A 17,289-nucleotide genomic window follows, 5' to 3' on the forward strand; every position below is an offset into this window, starting at 1 on the left:
TGTCAATTTTCCATTGCTGGGATAAGGCCTCCTCTTCCATTAAGGAGAGGGTTTGGAACATATTCCACCACGCTGTACCAATGCGTATTGGTGGAGTGCACATGTGGCAGAATTTCAATGAAATTAGTCACATGCAGGTTTCCTCACGTTGTTTTCCTTCACCGCCGAGCACGAGACGAATTATAAACACAAATTAAGCACATATATGTAGTGGTGCTTGCCTGGGTTTGAACCCGCTATAATCGGTTAAGATGCACGCGTTCTAACCACTAGGCCATCTCAGCTCTCATTTTAATTGAAATGGATACAAATGAAGATTGTACAAATTCCAACAGTATCGTACACAATCGTTTGTTTTCGCTTCGTCTTATTTTTCGTTTCTTCAATCAAAAATGTATGCACGTCCTTTAGCATTAGTAAAAAACGTACGCGATCGTAAAACAGACGCGCCCGGACGCTTTCTACATTAATTGTCCTTAGAATACACATTTATTTATTTACTTTTTATTAAAAGGGAAGGAAGATTTGTGTATTGTGTATTATTTTATTATGTATTTATACCACATATAAGTAAAAAGTTACTGTACCCTTCCCATTTATATCAACATTATGATCCTTTACCCAAAGGTTGCCTGGAAGAGATCGCTGCTTAGCGATAAGGACGCCTGTTGCACCTCATGCAACTGATATGTAACGAAAATGTTATTTTTTTTAGTTTTTAGATTGGGTGCAATAAAGAAAAAATAAATAAATAACATTATGAATACAATACAGACCGTATTGTATAAATATCTAGTAATGACCAGTTATATAATCTATCAATATGTTATCATATAGGTTCTTTAGTGAATGACCAATGTAAATTTTTATGTTATATAAAATTTCTACACAAGTATTTCGTTGTTTTTAACATAACATTTCTATTTATTTTTATTAAATCAGAAACGTATTTAAAATGTTGATTTTGCGCTCAGTGGCTGTAACGGAGTTGTTTTTTTTTAGACATCTCTCGTCAATCAGGAAGTCGAGATATAAATACCATCTTATAAAAATACTACAGCAATTAAGTAATAGTGACTTTTTTATTGTAGGTGTGTCTCCGAGGTAGTTATGCACTAACAGTCGCTTATTATGTGTTACGCGCAGAGGTGACCTAGTAGGTAGGATGTGTGGAATATTATCGAACATCGTAACTTCAAATCCGCACAATCACCAATACTTGCCATGTCGTTAAATTATTTTTTAATAAGTCATTTCATTAATTCGCGTAGAATAAGCTGCAAGCATACTTTAGAGTAGAAAGGCTTCCAGTGAAATATTTCAAGTGTAATACTTATTCACGTGTTGTTTAATTATGTGTTGTGTGGAAAAAAACATGTAATGTTATATCTCGCTTCTTGCGCCCGAAAGATCTGTAGTAATCGTATCATATTTTAAGTTATTAGACTGAATACTGTGGAAATAATTTTACGTAACTAAGCCCCTGCGTATCATGTACTATGTATATATAATTTTGCAATTACATTTTGCAAATTAACTCATTATGACTAAAATTTATTGTTTTATTATTTTTAAATAATACGTAAATTGAAATTATTACTTTGGGCCTACCCTTCCCGTAATTACTAATATTTCTAATTTTATGTTGTGTCTGGTAAAATGCTAATTTATATTATTTATTTAATATAATTAATTTTCAATTCAATATATTTTTTATAGGAAATATATACAAGTACGTAAGCACATTACAGTCAAGAATACACGAGAAATTAAATTGAATTGAAGAACTCCTATGGAATCCATTCATAAACTGCGTAGATATCAGAATGAAATTATTATTTATATTGGAAGAAAATCAACATAATTATACCTATTGAACGCTTTCGTCGTCTATATAACATTATATCGAAAATATTTTTCATGAGACGTCAACAAGATATTTATATAAGTTTTTTTTTTAAGAATCTGTATTTCCTGAGTGATTGTAAAATATTATATATTTCGTAATGAATCTCATTTGAGAAAAAATAATGATTTAAGCTATGAAACTGTTACGTAATTAATTTGTCGTTATTAAATTATAAATTTAATTAAATATAAATTTCAAAACAATAAGTTTATTAATTGGAATAGACGCGTGACACATGAGTTTTCTCTGTTATGTGTAACAATGGCAGAATATTTAGGGCAAAATATAAATTTAAAAAAAAATCGTAAAAATTATCTGTACCATATTTGTATCCATAAAATTTTGATTCTGAATACATTAAAGAATTAAAAAGTATATAAACAATTCCGATGTGGAATCTTGCAAATTGAATCCATATTAAAATATTTATTTAGAGAATTTAATTTCATTGAAATGCAAATGCAGATTTTTTTATTATCTTTTGAACTCAATTATGGGAAAAGTAAAAAGTAATTCGAACGGCATTTATTTTTCAGGTGATTTTACTAATTACGACAAAATTGGATTTTTTTGCGTAACAACTGGTTTTTTATGTAACGTATGACTCTCGTCCAATCTTTGCACAGGATATAATTAAGATATTATATATATATTTTAAATAGTTTTATTTTATAAATACATACCTATATATTATGGTACTAAAATCAAATATAAATTAAAGAATATTTTTAAAGTCATTTTGGTCCATATTTTTCCACGCCCAGCTTTTACTAATAAGATATTTTTTTTCTTATTGTAGTAGAAATAGATTTGAAAAATACCTAATTGAATTTTTATCTTGAACATTAATTATTAAAAAAAAGACGTTCTATAATTTGAAATCTGTTAATAGGAGATAGATACACACTGTAGTAACTAAAAATAAGCCATCTTACTGTTTGTTAATTATACTGTTATCATGGTAGTATGATCGTTTTAATATACATCAGTTTCATTTTTGTCTTTTGAAGAATTTTGTTATTTATTCGTGAATATCGAAATGAGTAGAGCCACCTATTACTGTAATACATGTTTTCGTGTACTTTATTTTTTATCAAATGAGTTGTGTCTTATTTTATGGAGTGATTAATGATGTAAACTGCGTGTAAAAATTATGACGTAGGATTAGTTTATATTAGTCCTTTTGTAATCTTATACATATTACAAATGTATCAATAAACAGTCGCAATAAATTCAAGCATTGTTAATTCGGTTAGGATTTGTGTGTGTTTAAAATGTATCGACAAGTAGTATTGTTTTATTTTATAACGCACAGCACTGAAACAAATAGGTACATACATATTTGAAATCGCACAGCATTTAATATATAATACGATGAAAGCGAGTAAGTTAAATTTATAATTGAAACAATGAACATAATTGAAAATAATTACATTTATTGATACTTACATAACCGTTTTAATCACGCACGCAAACATTGTTAACAAATTAAACATATAATATTAAAATAGATCCGTCAAAAATGCTATCAATAAAAATCGTCGTAAAATTTGTTCTACACTGCGATAAAATGAAAGCGCAATTTAAAAAATGTAAAAATAATACACATCCGAGTTCCTGAAAAAAATAAAAACACAATGATATTATAAGATAATCGATATTCTAACATAGGAAATAAAATGAGTACACTCAAGAATCACACGCATTGTAACTCAGTTACACTTAAATGGCGGTTCACATAAACCTACGCGGTGCACTTTTAGAATTATTCGTTAATCTACCCCACCTGACTGTTCCCCACCAATTTCAAAAGGCACCTTTCTACTGCAAACTGTTCAAAGTGTATCACCTTTCTAATGTGGTCGGATTACTCGGGCTAGTAAGGAACCTGGGGGAAGGATTATGCAATTCTTGGACACAAGAATGGCGTATATAAGCTTGAGGAAGGATTGGAGTAAGTAGAAAGCCAGCAAGTCTCAGCAGGCCAAGTGTTTCACTGAATCAGTCCAGCAAATCTAAAAGATGTACGCGAAAATCGCCGTAAGTGAACCGTTTACCGAAAATGATTATCTTATTATTTATTACCTTTTTTATTTATTCATATATTTATTCTGTTTCTATTGTTTTAGCTTCTCGCCTTGTCGGTTGTTGCTGTAGTCGCCGTTCCTACCCCAGGAGGCGGTGGACAGTGAGTATACAATACTTTATAATAAATATAATATTAATAAGAAAAAAACATAAAAAAATATTTGATTTAATGGTCAGAGTTTAAATCTTAATATGCAAAGCAATACAATGATTAAAAAAACTACATACTTTTGTATAACCTAAGGTCAAGAGCACTAGAATTACAATATAAAAAGTAACGTATAATTACGCTGAAGAACGACTATTGGTTTAATTTTAAAATAGACGTACTGACGTCATCCGTTTCCATTCATAAAGTGATTTTCTTTTTTTTTAAGTAATCGGTATGTGCGTTTGACGTAATTACATAACACGTGGTACGGTTGTTTCAATAATAGTTATTTAAATTTTACTATTTGGAAAATATATCAACGATTATTTTGTTTATAAATCTATGCCTGGCATTGTTATTCTAACCCTTGAGTTTACTAACGTGATTAGATACTATAATCGAAAGAAAGTAATCTCTTCAATACGTGTTTCTTTTTTGAACAAACTCTTTACATAGTTGTTTCTAATAATAGTTAAATAAACGTCTTATACGTAGGAATACATGTTAGATTATTTTTTCGAATATCCATAAAATAATCATGAGTAGCGATCATTAATAATAAAACCTGCGGTCTGCCGCGGTAACTCGTACCGTATAGCCGGTCATTAAATCTGACATGATTTTTGTATTGCAACACTTTAAATGTCAGCAATGGGTTATAATTGTTTAAAAAATATATATTACTTAATTTGGGTTCACTTGCGCATAGCTCTGCATGACTTAGATATTTTGTGACGCAATGGGATATTACATGAAGAGTTATACAATTGGGTGCGAGTATCATTTCATATGATATGAGTAATATTTGTTTATTTTAATTAGTAATCGATTTCACAAAGATAAATAAGAAAGCTTTTTTTTTAATACATCACTAATAATCGTGTATTGTCGGTTAGGAATTCTTATGTAAAATTTCGTAATTGATTTTCTATGAGATTATCGTTACAGTACTGCAAAGTCATGTAAACATCTGTATTTGAATAGAACTGTAATATTTGCTTTGCGTTTCTTTCAATGTGATTACTAGCGTAATATAATCATCTTCTTTCATTAGCATTCAATGATTTGACTTTTATTTTTCTTTATGCAATACATAAGTAGCTGTTTAGAATAGCTTAGTTTAGAAACATCAATCTGATCGGCATACTCTAGTGAAAGGCCGAGTGCTTTCGATGGAATTATTTATTAAATGCTCGGTAGCTCCTTCCCGTCATTGCGTAAGTGTAGACGTAAATATTTCCATACGACTTATCTCATTTCAAAATATGATATTTTTTTTAAAAACCGCCGTCATTGTTTGGTACCGTAGATATCATCATCAAATATGAACAGTTCATGTTGTAAATTGTGGTTGGTTTGCGCCCATCAAGCGTTAAGCTAAATCATATATTTATATTGAATACAAAACTGTGTTACGTAATCACTTTAATATATGATATAATGTATTCGAGACGTTTAAAACACTTTGTTAGTAATAATTACTGTCGGACCAAACATCGTTTAAAGAAATCGAAAGGTATCCAGATCAACAACGGTAACATTATTACGAAAATATTCTGACCTCTTGTAATCTCTTGTAATCTGTTGTAAAAGTAAAATAATTTTAAATATAAAGATGAAAATTATAATATTAAATTGTCCGATTGAAAAAACGGTATTTTTTAATACATACTACAGAACTTTAAGCGTACCAAAGAGTTTTTACTACAAAAAACGAATCGATTTGGACATGGTATAAGTTAGTACGATATACTATTTTTTTCTCATTAAAATGTAAAAGACATTTCTGTCTTTTACATTCGCGAGGAATCACGTAAGCTCGATCGCATAAGTATTTCCAATGAAGTCGGAATGTGCGATGGAGTACTATACTTAAGGCTGTGCCTTACAAATAATTATCTGTTATGTAATGCATAACATCGTACTTTTTTGTCCGTCGTATTAACTTATATTTATATAGAATTAGTCACAGTTAATGATGTGATTATTGAAATGTCTTGTGAGAATTTTATACCATGTTATTTCGTGCTTTTTTGTGAGTACATAATTCGATCGTGTTGAGCAGAAATGTTAAATATAATTGTAATGTTATGATCATTATGTTAGAGATATTTCACAACTTTTTTCTATTACATAACTATTATTTTGGCAATCATACTAGCAGTGAATGAAATTGTTCCAATGTTGATGTTCCAGTAACATCGTTCAACTCAAGTATATTTATTCAATGGTAGCAATTTTGCAATAACAATGTATAAGTAGGAATAACGAGTGTCGCTTTCACCGCTAACATAAAGTAAAGTATGCTTTTCTTACATAAAGTAGTATACTAGACCATTCGAGAATATTCGAGAAATTTGATGCAACGATTTCAAAGCTTAGCACAAATTGATTTAGTTAAACAATCAAACATTAACATACGAGTATATAGACTCAATTAACTCGATCGTGTTTTATTTTTAATTTGGCGTGAATTAAAAAAAAAAAAATTCTCTTTCAGCAAACACGTAACCATCCACGTACCATACAAGGTTCACACCATTCACCACCATCACGTTTCCAAAGTCCATGTGCCTGTGCACGTGCCCGTTGTTAAAGAGGTGCCTGTGATCAAAGAGGTGCCTGTTATCAAGCACGTGCCTGTGCCCGTCATTCAGCACATTCCTGTGCCCGTGATCAAGAAGGTGGAGGTTGAGAAGCAAGTGTTTGTGCCCGTCCATCATCACCAGGAGGAGCATCACCACGGATGGGAGAGCGAGTCGCTGTCGCACGGCTGGCACTGATTTATAACCTTACATAATTTAGCAATAAGTAAGTAACCACTTTACCTAAATAATATAAAAACAATTTATAAATAGTCGCTCAATTGACTCAGCTTGATGTTTTTGATTAATTGCACCGTGTAGTAATACTTTCTTATTTTAACAATATTATATGATATGATATATAGGCGTAGATTGTAATATATATTTCATAGGCAAAAGCAATCATTATTAATTTTTTTTTTCTATATAAACAGTGTTGAATTCTAATAGAATAATTGTTATTTCCATTTCAGGTACAATTTAAGTAGAAAAAACGTTCTTGGAAGATGTTAGTTTGTTTTTTTACAAGTTTATTTTGATATTCTTTGCTCTGTGAATTTGCGTTCAAATTTTATTATAACCATTTTTAAATTAGCTAGTCAGAAGATTGCAAAAAATGTTGAAAATATCGTCACAAAATATGTCATGTACAAGTTGTTGGAAGACCTAATAAGTTGTTTTTTAAAGGATTCTATGAACAAAGATATCACAGTAAATATAAAATCGAATTGTGAAAAATAGAACCAACAAAGTTGTTAAAAGTTACCAATACATAATGTAGGAACCAAAGAAAAATAAACGATTTTTTATCCATATATTTTTTTATTAACCTAAAAGAGTTTTTATATAAATAACATATTCATTAATTTAAGTGACAACACTGGTAACATTGGGACGAGCACCAATACATTATAAATATGAGTATCAAGATTACTCATTTACATTACTCTTTGGCGAGAAAGAATTATTCCTGCTGTATTGCAGCATTACAATCAAATAATACAGTTTTTTGCTTTTAGTACTTACATTTGTCTTATAAAGTAACATACAAGTTCGTAAGTCGTAAATGTTACAATATTAGTCATCTGTGCTTTATATATTGTGACAGATAAGCCTCTGTACAAACCCCAAAAACCTTCAACTTTGTACGTCTCCGTGATGCATTGTATCAACCTCGTGCATCGGACTAAGTTTCTTGATGTTGTTGGTGTGTAAAATTTTTTATCCGGTTTATGGCTCTGTAAATGAAAAAAAAAAGAAAATAAAAATAAACATAAAAAACATATTTTAGTTTTATGTTTATATCGTGTTTGGTACAAATCTTGTCACAATAGAATTACACATAAAAATGTTTGAATGGTGTAAACAACAAACATGTCTTGGATTACACTTATAATATAAATCCAAATTTTTCATTTATTATATAGGTGTACATATGTATATTATTGAAACTTGAGAAAGTATATTACATTGACATAAATTACTATTTCAGTTGAGCTGTTGCATGCGTAATACTCCTTGGCGTTATGTGATTGAATCCATTTATTTTACATTCGGTTTTTTACTATAATATATTATTAAGGGGGTTTTACCGCTTACTAGCGTGTATAATGCGCTAAGTTTGTTTATGTAATAAACATCCTATATTATAAACTTAGGCATTTATAATGTCACGCCTCACTTCCGATTTTGTAGCGTCAAAATCAATTATAAAAAGTTGGGAACTGAATCACAGATCCGGAAGTTTAGTGAAAGCACCATTGAAGAACGTGTCTGAGGAACCCTCTGCTGATGTAAATAGAGTTCTCTCAGGACTCCATTGATTGTGGAGATCCTTCAGATATCTAATTAATATTTAATTATTTTTTTTCCTTTCTCATTACCATAGGTACTAAATATCGAACAGCACAATACACTGATGTCAAATTTCTTAATTTGAAGATAATAGGATGTTATCTATGATGATATATTAGATTTAGGACCAATCTGTTACGGTGAAAACTTTGTGAGATAGTACAATATAGTACTATATGTACAACTATTAACGTAAGATGGTTAAAAAGGAATGCACTTCTAAATAAGGAATATTCAACTAAATAATTCCTTGGCATCACCATAGTTGCTAAGCTCAAATGGATATTAATAGGTTGGCGAGTGGACTCGGCGCTTTTACAGTTGTGGAAAAAAAAAAAACAGGAATGTATTTTCGCCTGGTGTATTTTCGTTACGTTCATACTGGAATGTTCTATGGAATTCTGCTTTGGGGGTAAGGCACCCAAATTTAAATAGATGGCTATTCACCATCTATTATTATAAATAGTTAGTGAGTTTTAACCGGATATACATATATTCCAAGGATGTAAAGGATACCATCTCTACATACCCACACTCACACAAACATCAAACATACAATAGACACACAAACACACACAAATTCATACTCCTTATCCTTCCTTGTCTTTATTTCTTTATGTATAATTTAAGTTATCGTAAGTATAATTTAGCTTTAAGTAGTAAATAATGGAAGAGTACACTGGTTCGCTGTGGCACAGGCTTTTGCTAATCACAAGAACCAGGGAACTCATTTTTATCTGTAAATCATTTATTATGAATAAAGCATATTATTATTGTATTATTATTATCTCTAACCAGAAGACGATTGTTTAAATTGCTGATGATGATGGTCGGTAATATTGGTGATTGACTCAGGGGGATTTGAAAATTATTGTAGTTCGAGTTATAAAAATAATGGCCTTTGTCCATCCTATAGGATGCATATAGGATGGACAAAGGCCATAGACGATTGTTAACATATAGTAGTGTCCTTAACATCCTGTGCGTTACATTTTCGATGGTATCAGCAACGTGAGCAATGCGACCAGCACGTTAGCGTCTTGTAAGACCGAGGCACTATGAGCATTCGAAGAGCACTCCATACGCCCACTTTCCGATTCGAAAGAATATACCAATTACGGGTTGTTGCTTAATCTCGGGGGCTAAAAGTTCGCGACGGAGAGCCATCATCTTCATTTCGCGGGAACGACATATCTTGTAGTACAAGCTTATAGTACAAGAATTCATAATAATTCTAACAGAAAAAAGTAAGTATTAGCGCTAATAAATCCCTATTTGGAATTATATGTGGTCGCTAAGTCTGCTTACGATCACGTATTTTTATACTAAACGCATTTGTATATCGGAATTATCCAATAATACCTTATCAATAGCTGCACGTAAATTATTTCCAATATTTTTCGGTTCATTTAACAGATAGAATTTCCAAAGTATGTTGGAAAATCCAATGTTTTAAAATATTGTAAATTATTGACAAAATTAATAATACATTATTTTAATGCACATTGTTTTGTGTTTTATAATTTGATATTGATAAAGAATATTATAAAATTTGTCAATACTTTGTACTTATATTGTTTATAACTAGTACGTTTTACGATTTTTTTATCTCTGAGTCCGACTGAATCTATCGTTTATTTAGATTTGAATTCTCGATAAATATATTATTATTGACGTTTTCATCCATCATAACACCCCAGCTACTAATGGATATGAAAATTTACATTTAGAATTAATTTTCAAGATTGTTTCAAATCGTATTCGAACAAAGTCCCAATTTTCACTCAGAATTCAGTAAGTGATCTAATGGAGTTATCTAGTTGTGTGCATAGATTAGATAGAATAAAATTATTCTAAGCACACCCGAAATTAGATAAACACGAATAGATACTTCCTTTTGTTATTATTAATGATAAAATGCGATAACAAACGAGATAGGCCCTCTATAATATTGTTATTATTTTCGTGTAGTGATTTGTTCCGAGAACTTATTTTAATAATATTGCTACTTACACCTATTTGTAATCGCCGCTTCGCTAGATCTAACGGGTACGTCAGGACTTTTGCGACGAAACCAGCGATGCAGCCCGCAGCTGTCGTGGCGAAGAGGAGATGCTCTGGTTTATGTGCATTCACTTTTGGATGACTACACGTTCCATTGCAGCTGTACAGGTAGTTGAGGAAGAGTGGTTGTAGAAAACTGAACACGGAGAAGGTTATACCGACTTGAGGACCCAACTGAAATACAAATTATTATAATAGACACATATGTTTTCAGTGGTCGATTCTTCATAAAGATTAGCCAATTGCGTAAGAGATATTATTGTGCATAAGTATGTGCGCAAATGGTATACTCGTTCGTCCGATGAATTGAATATTCAGCCGTAAAAGCGCTGTGACGCGGTTGTGATGAATATTATAAGCTGTAATGAGTTATTCACATTAATAATATGTAAATACATGATTAGTTATTCAACATAAAATATAATGTATTAAAGAAGGTTTAATGAGTCCCTACTTCTGAATGGTCATTTTACATGAATATATAAACAGCTATTTACGCGGTTTGTAATGTACATTGTACTGAGAAGCATTAAAGGTTAGTAGTTATGTCAGATCCAAGCGATCGTCCAATAGTCCATTTTGTGTCCAACGTTCCACGTGTCTCTGTTCGTTTGTTAGAGGTTCGTGAATGTTTTATGATGTTGGATCACATTGGCGCACGATTGTTCCAATTATGGTAAATCGTTTCCAGATCAAAGGAGTTGGCAGACTCATACAAACAATTATAATATAATCGGAATCATGTTGAAAATTTGGTCAGTTGGCCGATTGTGTGGAGTACGTATTACAATTTTTCTTCAATTGCAAAACATAGGGCGATAGCTACAGTGTTTTTTTTAATAAAATACGAATTGGAACCTTTTTTATTATTTCAATAGCTTTGTATTGTATCTCAATGATAATATCACTGCCTTATATTCCAACGATTTTAAACATATGATTTATTGGCAGTCAAAACATTTGTATTGTGTTTGATTATATTATACCATAAGGACTCCAGCCGCCCATCCCTCGTAAAATGCCAGTAGACCACCGGACTTGTATACTGCCTTGGTGCCATTTATGAAACCTCTATATTGTTCCTGTATTAACATCTGTCGAACTCGAATTACTTCTATAGGAGTAGCTAGAGTCGCGCTACAACAGCCAGCGCATATTCCACACATAAATTCAATGAAAGATCTAAAATAACAAAATAATCATAAATTTTAAATGGTTTATATTGATATTAAAATTAAAATACGTAACAAGAACGCACTGTTAAAGTAACAGCCTGTAAATTTACCACTGCTGGGATAAGACCTCCTCTTCCATTAAGGAGAGGGTTTGGAACATATTCCACTACGCTGTTCCAATGCGGGTTGGTGGAATGCACATGTGGCAGAATTTCTATGAAATTAGACACATGCAGGTTCCCTCACGATGTTTTAGAATATATCGTGGTACTTGCCTGGGTTTGAACCCGCTATCATCGGTTAAGATGCACGCGTTCTAAGCACTGGGCCATCTCAGCTACACACACTGTTAATTCTTATGAAATTAGTGCCTTATAGTTTTATATAGCAATTTCGATTGAACTCACGAGATTGTTTTTTTATCGTAAGATGTAGACGGATATGCAAATAGGCAATCTGTTGGTAAGTGATCACTACCCACCCAGTGCCCATAGATATAAGCACTGTAAGAAATATTAACAATTCCTGACATCGTCAAGGTGCTACCAATTTGCGAAGCGTGTTATGTCCCTTGTGCCTGTACACAAAAATTCTAAGTGTTTTGCTTGGAGGTAAAATTTAAAAATAACGGTTTTCAGAGTTGTAATTCTATATGGATATGGAATGTTCGTATCCAGTATTCTAGTACATCTTCCACTCATGTTCCATGTTCTATGTTCATCTTTTGTCTTGACGAAACGTTTGTTTTCTAAAGATAGTTTAAAGATCTTCATGAAAGCAAGTAGTGCTTGATATAATAAATATACATACAATTTAACATGATTTGAAAAACCATTGATATTACACCCTTACTGGATTTTGTTAAACATTGAATCAATCTAAATTTACACCGATTTCAACCTGCTCCGATTTTGTTTGTAATTGCCAACACTTATGATACTTACTTATACTTAGGATTTGCATGTGAACTAAAAACATATTTGGTTGTCACTTCGTAAACATAAAACTGAGATGTCGTAGATATTATTGAGTGTATCTGTAAGAAAAATGACATTGAAATATATTCAAGCCTCATCTTATATAAAGATAAAATTTTGAAAGGTATGACATATTCGAATCTCACCTGACCGAGAGAGTGGCCGTGCCAGAAGGCGGTGACACCTTCTTCGAAGAAAATCTTTTTAGTTGTCTCAAAAATGTTCCGCGGTTTACCTGTCGTTACTTTCTTTTGCAGTTGAGTTCTGACTTTCAATACGTCCAAAGGTTGTGTTATAAACCGTGTAACCATACCAGAAATACCACCAGCTATTAACTTCTGATTTGGCGTCAATGATTCATCTTTTCGATAACCTACCATTTTTAAGGCATATTTGAGTCAAATACTTCATTTCTCTTATTATTTATCATTTTCTATTTACTTGTACATTGACAGGTAATTTGACGCCATCAAAAAACACAGGAATGCTTACACCTCAGAACAGTAAGTAAATCGTAAAAGAAGCTTTATTGAGCATAAACAAATTGATGAGTTTTTATGCTCTTTGCTCTGGTAATTTTGATAGTGTAAGAAAGAGATGCATATAGGTTTGACAGTACTTCGAGTTATTATATTGTATTTTTTATACACAATGCAAGAAATCAGGGTTGAGGATATGTGGATTGACGATATCGATAAGTTACATATTATATTTTTGAGACGGCAATAAATATATTTAAATTTAATATAAGTACAACATTGTTTTAACTTTTTTTTGAAATTAAAGTTTTGCTTTTATGTTTACTTTGTAAAAAATAATTTTAAGATAAATATATAATAGTTATAATCTTTACATATAATAAAATTGGATAGTCTGTCGGTAGTATTAAAATAGCCCTTTTTTACTTAATGCATTTGTATGTATACACGGTTGGTACATTAGGTACAAGAATATATTTTTTTTTTACAATTTTTGTTTGTCTGTTTTATTTTGACGGGCCTTTCGCAGGCAGATAACTGATATAATAAGGAGTAATTTAGGCTACAATATTCTTTTTTGTTTAATTAAAACGACTACAAGGTCGCGGGCACAGCTAGATTAAAATAATTGGTTGCAGGCAAAAAAATAACTAATGTTTACAATAATTTATAAACTACAAATATCATAAAGTATTTTATACTAAGATTTAAATATATTTAAATCTTAGTATGATAATAATCTAAAAATTATGTTGAAATGGCTAATGTTTCAAGTAATATAAGTCACTTTTTCTGACCTGAGGTACGCTGACCAGACATTCAGACCCCTGACAGCTGGAGTACACTTTTAATGGAGTATTTGTATAATGTACATATATTCTACCGAGTTTGTGAGATCTAAACATTTTAAAAGTAAATGTTGATGTTAATTTTTTTGTTAGTTTTTTAATAAAAAAAACTGGCAAGTACAGATCGTACTCACGTACTAAATCATCATAATATGTAGTCTATGCGTAAATCTGATGTCCGTTAAGTAGTTTTTTCATTGAAGAGTGACAAACATACATAGACATCCTCACAAACTAGCGCATTTATAATATTAGTAGGATTTATAAGTAAAAAATAATGAATTTAGCACCATCACTTTGCAATTATTAAGAATTCCTAATTTGTCATAATTCGAAAACATAATATATCGACACATCGGTACCTAAAACAAAGAAAACAGACCTCTTTTGATAAAAACTTTTTGATGATGGTATTATGATTTACACGTGAATGTGAAAAGTCATTGCCATTTTAATGTTATGATGTAAAATCTGCAATTTTATGATGTAAAACATTTCAACGAACTCTATGTATTAAGCTTGATAGTTCAATTCTTTTTGATAAGATATTAGACGTTACGGGTTTATAAAATTTTTGTATTTATTTCTGAACTCATAATTTCAATGCCAATTATATTTATGCTACAGACCAGAAAAAATTAGAGATAAGGAACAAGGAATAAGGAATTGTGGGATCCAGCGGTGCTATTTAATTTGCGTACTTAAGTAAACGATTGACTCTTGTTCGAAAATTACTTAATGATCATCGCGACGGTTATTAACGTGGATGTCGATAAAACATCACTTTCGACGTCGATAAAACCAGATCAGATAGGAGAGAAAATCGACGTTTGAATTCTATGACAACTCAATATTATGATGTCAAAGGGGGTAGGTAGTCAAAATACATATAGATTCTCATACAAATTATCTCATCTCTTATACTTGAATGTATAATTATTATTTTTAGAAGTAGGACGTAGAAACTCTAAAATCTTTAATTTAAAATAACAATCAATCTATCACAATAGAAAAACATTTAGTCTACAACACAAATAACCATCAATAATCACATTACACCGTAGTAATTATATCCGTGATCTCAATGTATCAGCAACGAATCTGACGCCTTTTTTTTTAAAAAAGTTGTGTGACTTGACGCAGATGTTGCTTGTTTATTCCAACATTATAAATAATCATCTTTACTCATGAGTATTATAAATAATCAGGAAAAACAGTGAACAATTAAAGGCAAAACTATGAATAATTCATTCTTACATGTATTCATAAAATATAAATTAATTGATTTGTTATAATGAAGAATTCTATTACGTCTGATTCTTGGGCTGATATGAAAATCAGCCTAAACTCCAAATACATAAGATATGCATTGATGTGTATAACTGTTAGCATAGCAGGGCTTGTACAATTTTAGAAATATCAAGTACTATGACATTTGATCATTGTTCTTGTTCCGTCCATTATTTCAGTGAAGTGATATAAATGGCGACTGATTGAATTGTAAAATTAATTTTCGTGTGTATAAATATTCAAATGTTCTGCTTTTAGAACACTAGAGGTCAAGATTTCTGAACGGCATGTTGTGTTGTCATAATTAAATTATTTAGTAAAACACTAAGGATACATGCACATTGAATTATCGAGTATTTTATCGCTCTGTTTCTGTCAGCTGCTATCGCTAACAAAATAATAATACAAATATATGTTGACAGAAGTCAAAATTCCTATACACTTCACTACTATACTCCACTTTAATCTGCTTAAAACCTCCTTTCTGCTCATTTAATAGAAATCTGCATTAATATTATAAACGTGTCTGTCTGTCTGTGCTTTATCACGATCAAACCGCTAAACCGAATTTGAAGAAATTTGGTACGAAGCAAACTTGAACTTTGAGAAAGGACATAGGGTACTTTTTTGCCTGATGGCAACCCTCGCCCTAAAACGCGAATGAAGTCGAGGGCGACGAATAAATTAAATTGAAAATAATTTTGTGTTGTTTTTTCTCTAAGTCGTCTCATGTACATTACATATTTAATAAGTTCGAATATCACAAATGCACACTACAGTGTGAACAGGCTCGAGTAATTCCTATTCAATGCTGTTAATATATATATAATAAATAAAGATAACTTAAGAAGTCCGTGGTCCCAAAGGTAAAAAACAAATTAAATAATTTTAACAAAGATATGCAAATAAACTAAGATAAACAATAATAATATTATTTTACTTAATAACAATAATTACAAACATATTAATACTTTATACAATGACTTTAGTCGTCGGAATTGTAATGTTTTTAAAAAAATAAATCTATTAAGGAGTTTGGTCTCCACAGGTCCCTACGAACCTCAAAATAAATGAAAATAAGTATAATAAAAGGAAAAAAAGGAATCGGCTTCTCTCGGCAGATGGTTATAAAAATAATGTATCATTAATAATTAGCATTAATTATGAATTGAAATTAATAAAAATTAAATTTCGTTATAAAATATATTCATTTTTTCTTATAAAATCAAAATGAACTTTATTCATTACAAGCACTTTTGAATCGTCATTTAACAATTAAGTGAAGCTATCACCGGTTCGGAAAGCAGATTCTACCGAGAAGAACCGGCAAGTAGTTACTCTTTTTCAACATTTAAAATTATTATAATAACACGAAGATATATTATCTGCGCCTAGTAACCCTATACCTATCGTGCATAATATCACGGCATAAAAGAGCATCATGCCGTTTGTTGTTACGGCACACGAATCATATACCTAATAGATATTCATCAAAATAATAATTCATGTGGTGAGAATAATCCATCATAATATTCAAAATGTGTGCAAGAAGGTTTCATTAATAAATAAAAAAAATTTAGATATGCTTTTAAATAGTTGTGATAGAACTTATAAATTAATTTATTATAATGGTAAAACATCAATATTTGCTTTAAGTATCAATATATTTCCAGGATATGCAGTATTATTACACTGATAAAGTCGCAATGCGATAAGATATGTAGAGCAATGAAAGCACACACGATTCGAAAATTTATTCATATAAAATATTCACGAGACGAAGCTTTTATTGTTTTCTATTATTAATTGTGTGTCACAAATCAATCTTATTAAATACATAATGTGAATAAATCGAAGATTTGTCGGACG

At 30.8% G+C, this 17,289-nt stretch overlaps 2 protein-coding genes across 2 annotated transcripts; one reads left to right on the top strand and one right to left on the bottom strand.

Moving 5' to 3' along the window:
- Positions 1 to 3,796: 3,796 nt before the first annotated feature.
- Positions 3,797 to 7,546, top strand: LOC124543408. Its single transcript, XM_047121625.1, has 4 exons — positions 3,797 to 3,949; positions 4,039 to 4,097; positions 6,649 to 6,959; positions 7,207 to 7,546. Exons 1-3 carry the CDS (start codon positions 3,932 to 3,934, stop codon positions 6,929 to 6,931), a joined length of 360 nt encoding a protein of 119 aa, XP_046977581.1. The 5' UTR covers positions 3,797 to 3,931; the 3' UTR covers positions 6,932 to 6,959; positions 7,207 to 7,546.
- Positions 7,547 to 7,626: 80 nt separating this feature from the next.
- On the bottom strand, positions 7,627 to 13,198 carry LOC124543409 (mitochondrial thiamine pyrophosphate carrier-like). The gene is made up of 5 exons (XM_047121626.1): positions 12,950 to 13,198; positions 12,771 to 12,862; positions 11,638 to 11,833; positions 10,601 to 10,825; positions 7,627 to 7,971 (listed from the first exon to the last, which is right to left on the bottom strand). Exons 1-5 carry the CDS (start codon positions 13,181 to 13,183, stop codon positions 7,756 to 7,758), a joined length of 963 nt encoding a protein of 320 aa, XP_046977582.1. The 5' UTR covers positions 13,184 to 13,198; the 3' UTR covers positions 7,627 to 7,755.
- Between the last annotated feature and the right edge of the window lie 4,091 nt (positions 13,199 to 17,289).

Source organism: Vanessa cardui, chromosome Z (genome assembly GCF_905220365.1).
Source record: "Vanessa cardui chromosome Z, ilVanCard2.1, whole genome shotgun sequence".
Taxonomy (NCBI): domain Eukaryota; kingdom Metazoa; phylum Arthropoda; class Insecta; order Lepidoptera; family Nymphalidae; genus Vanessa; species Vanessa cardui.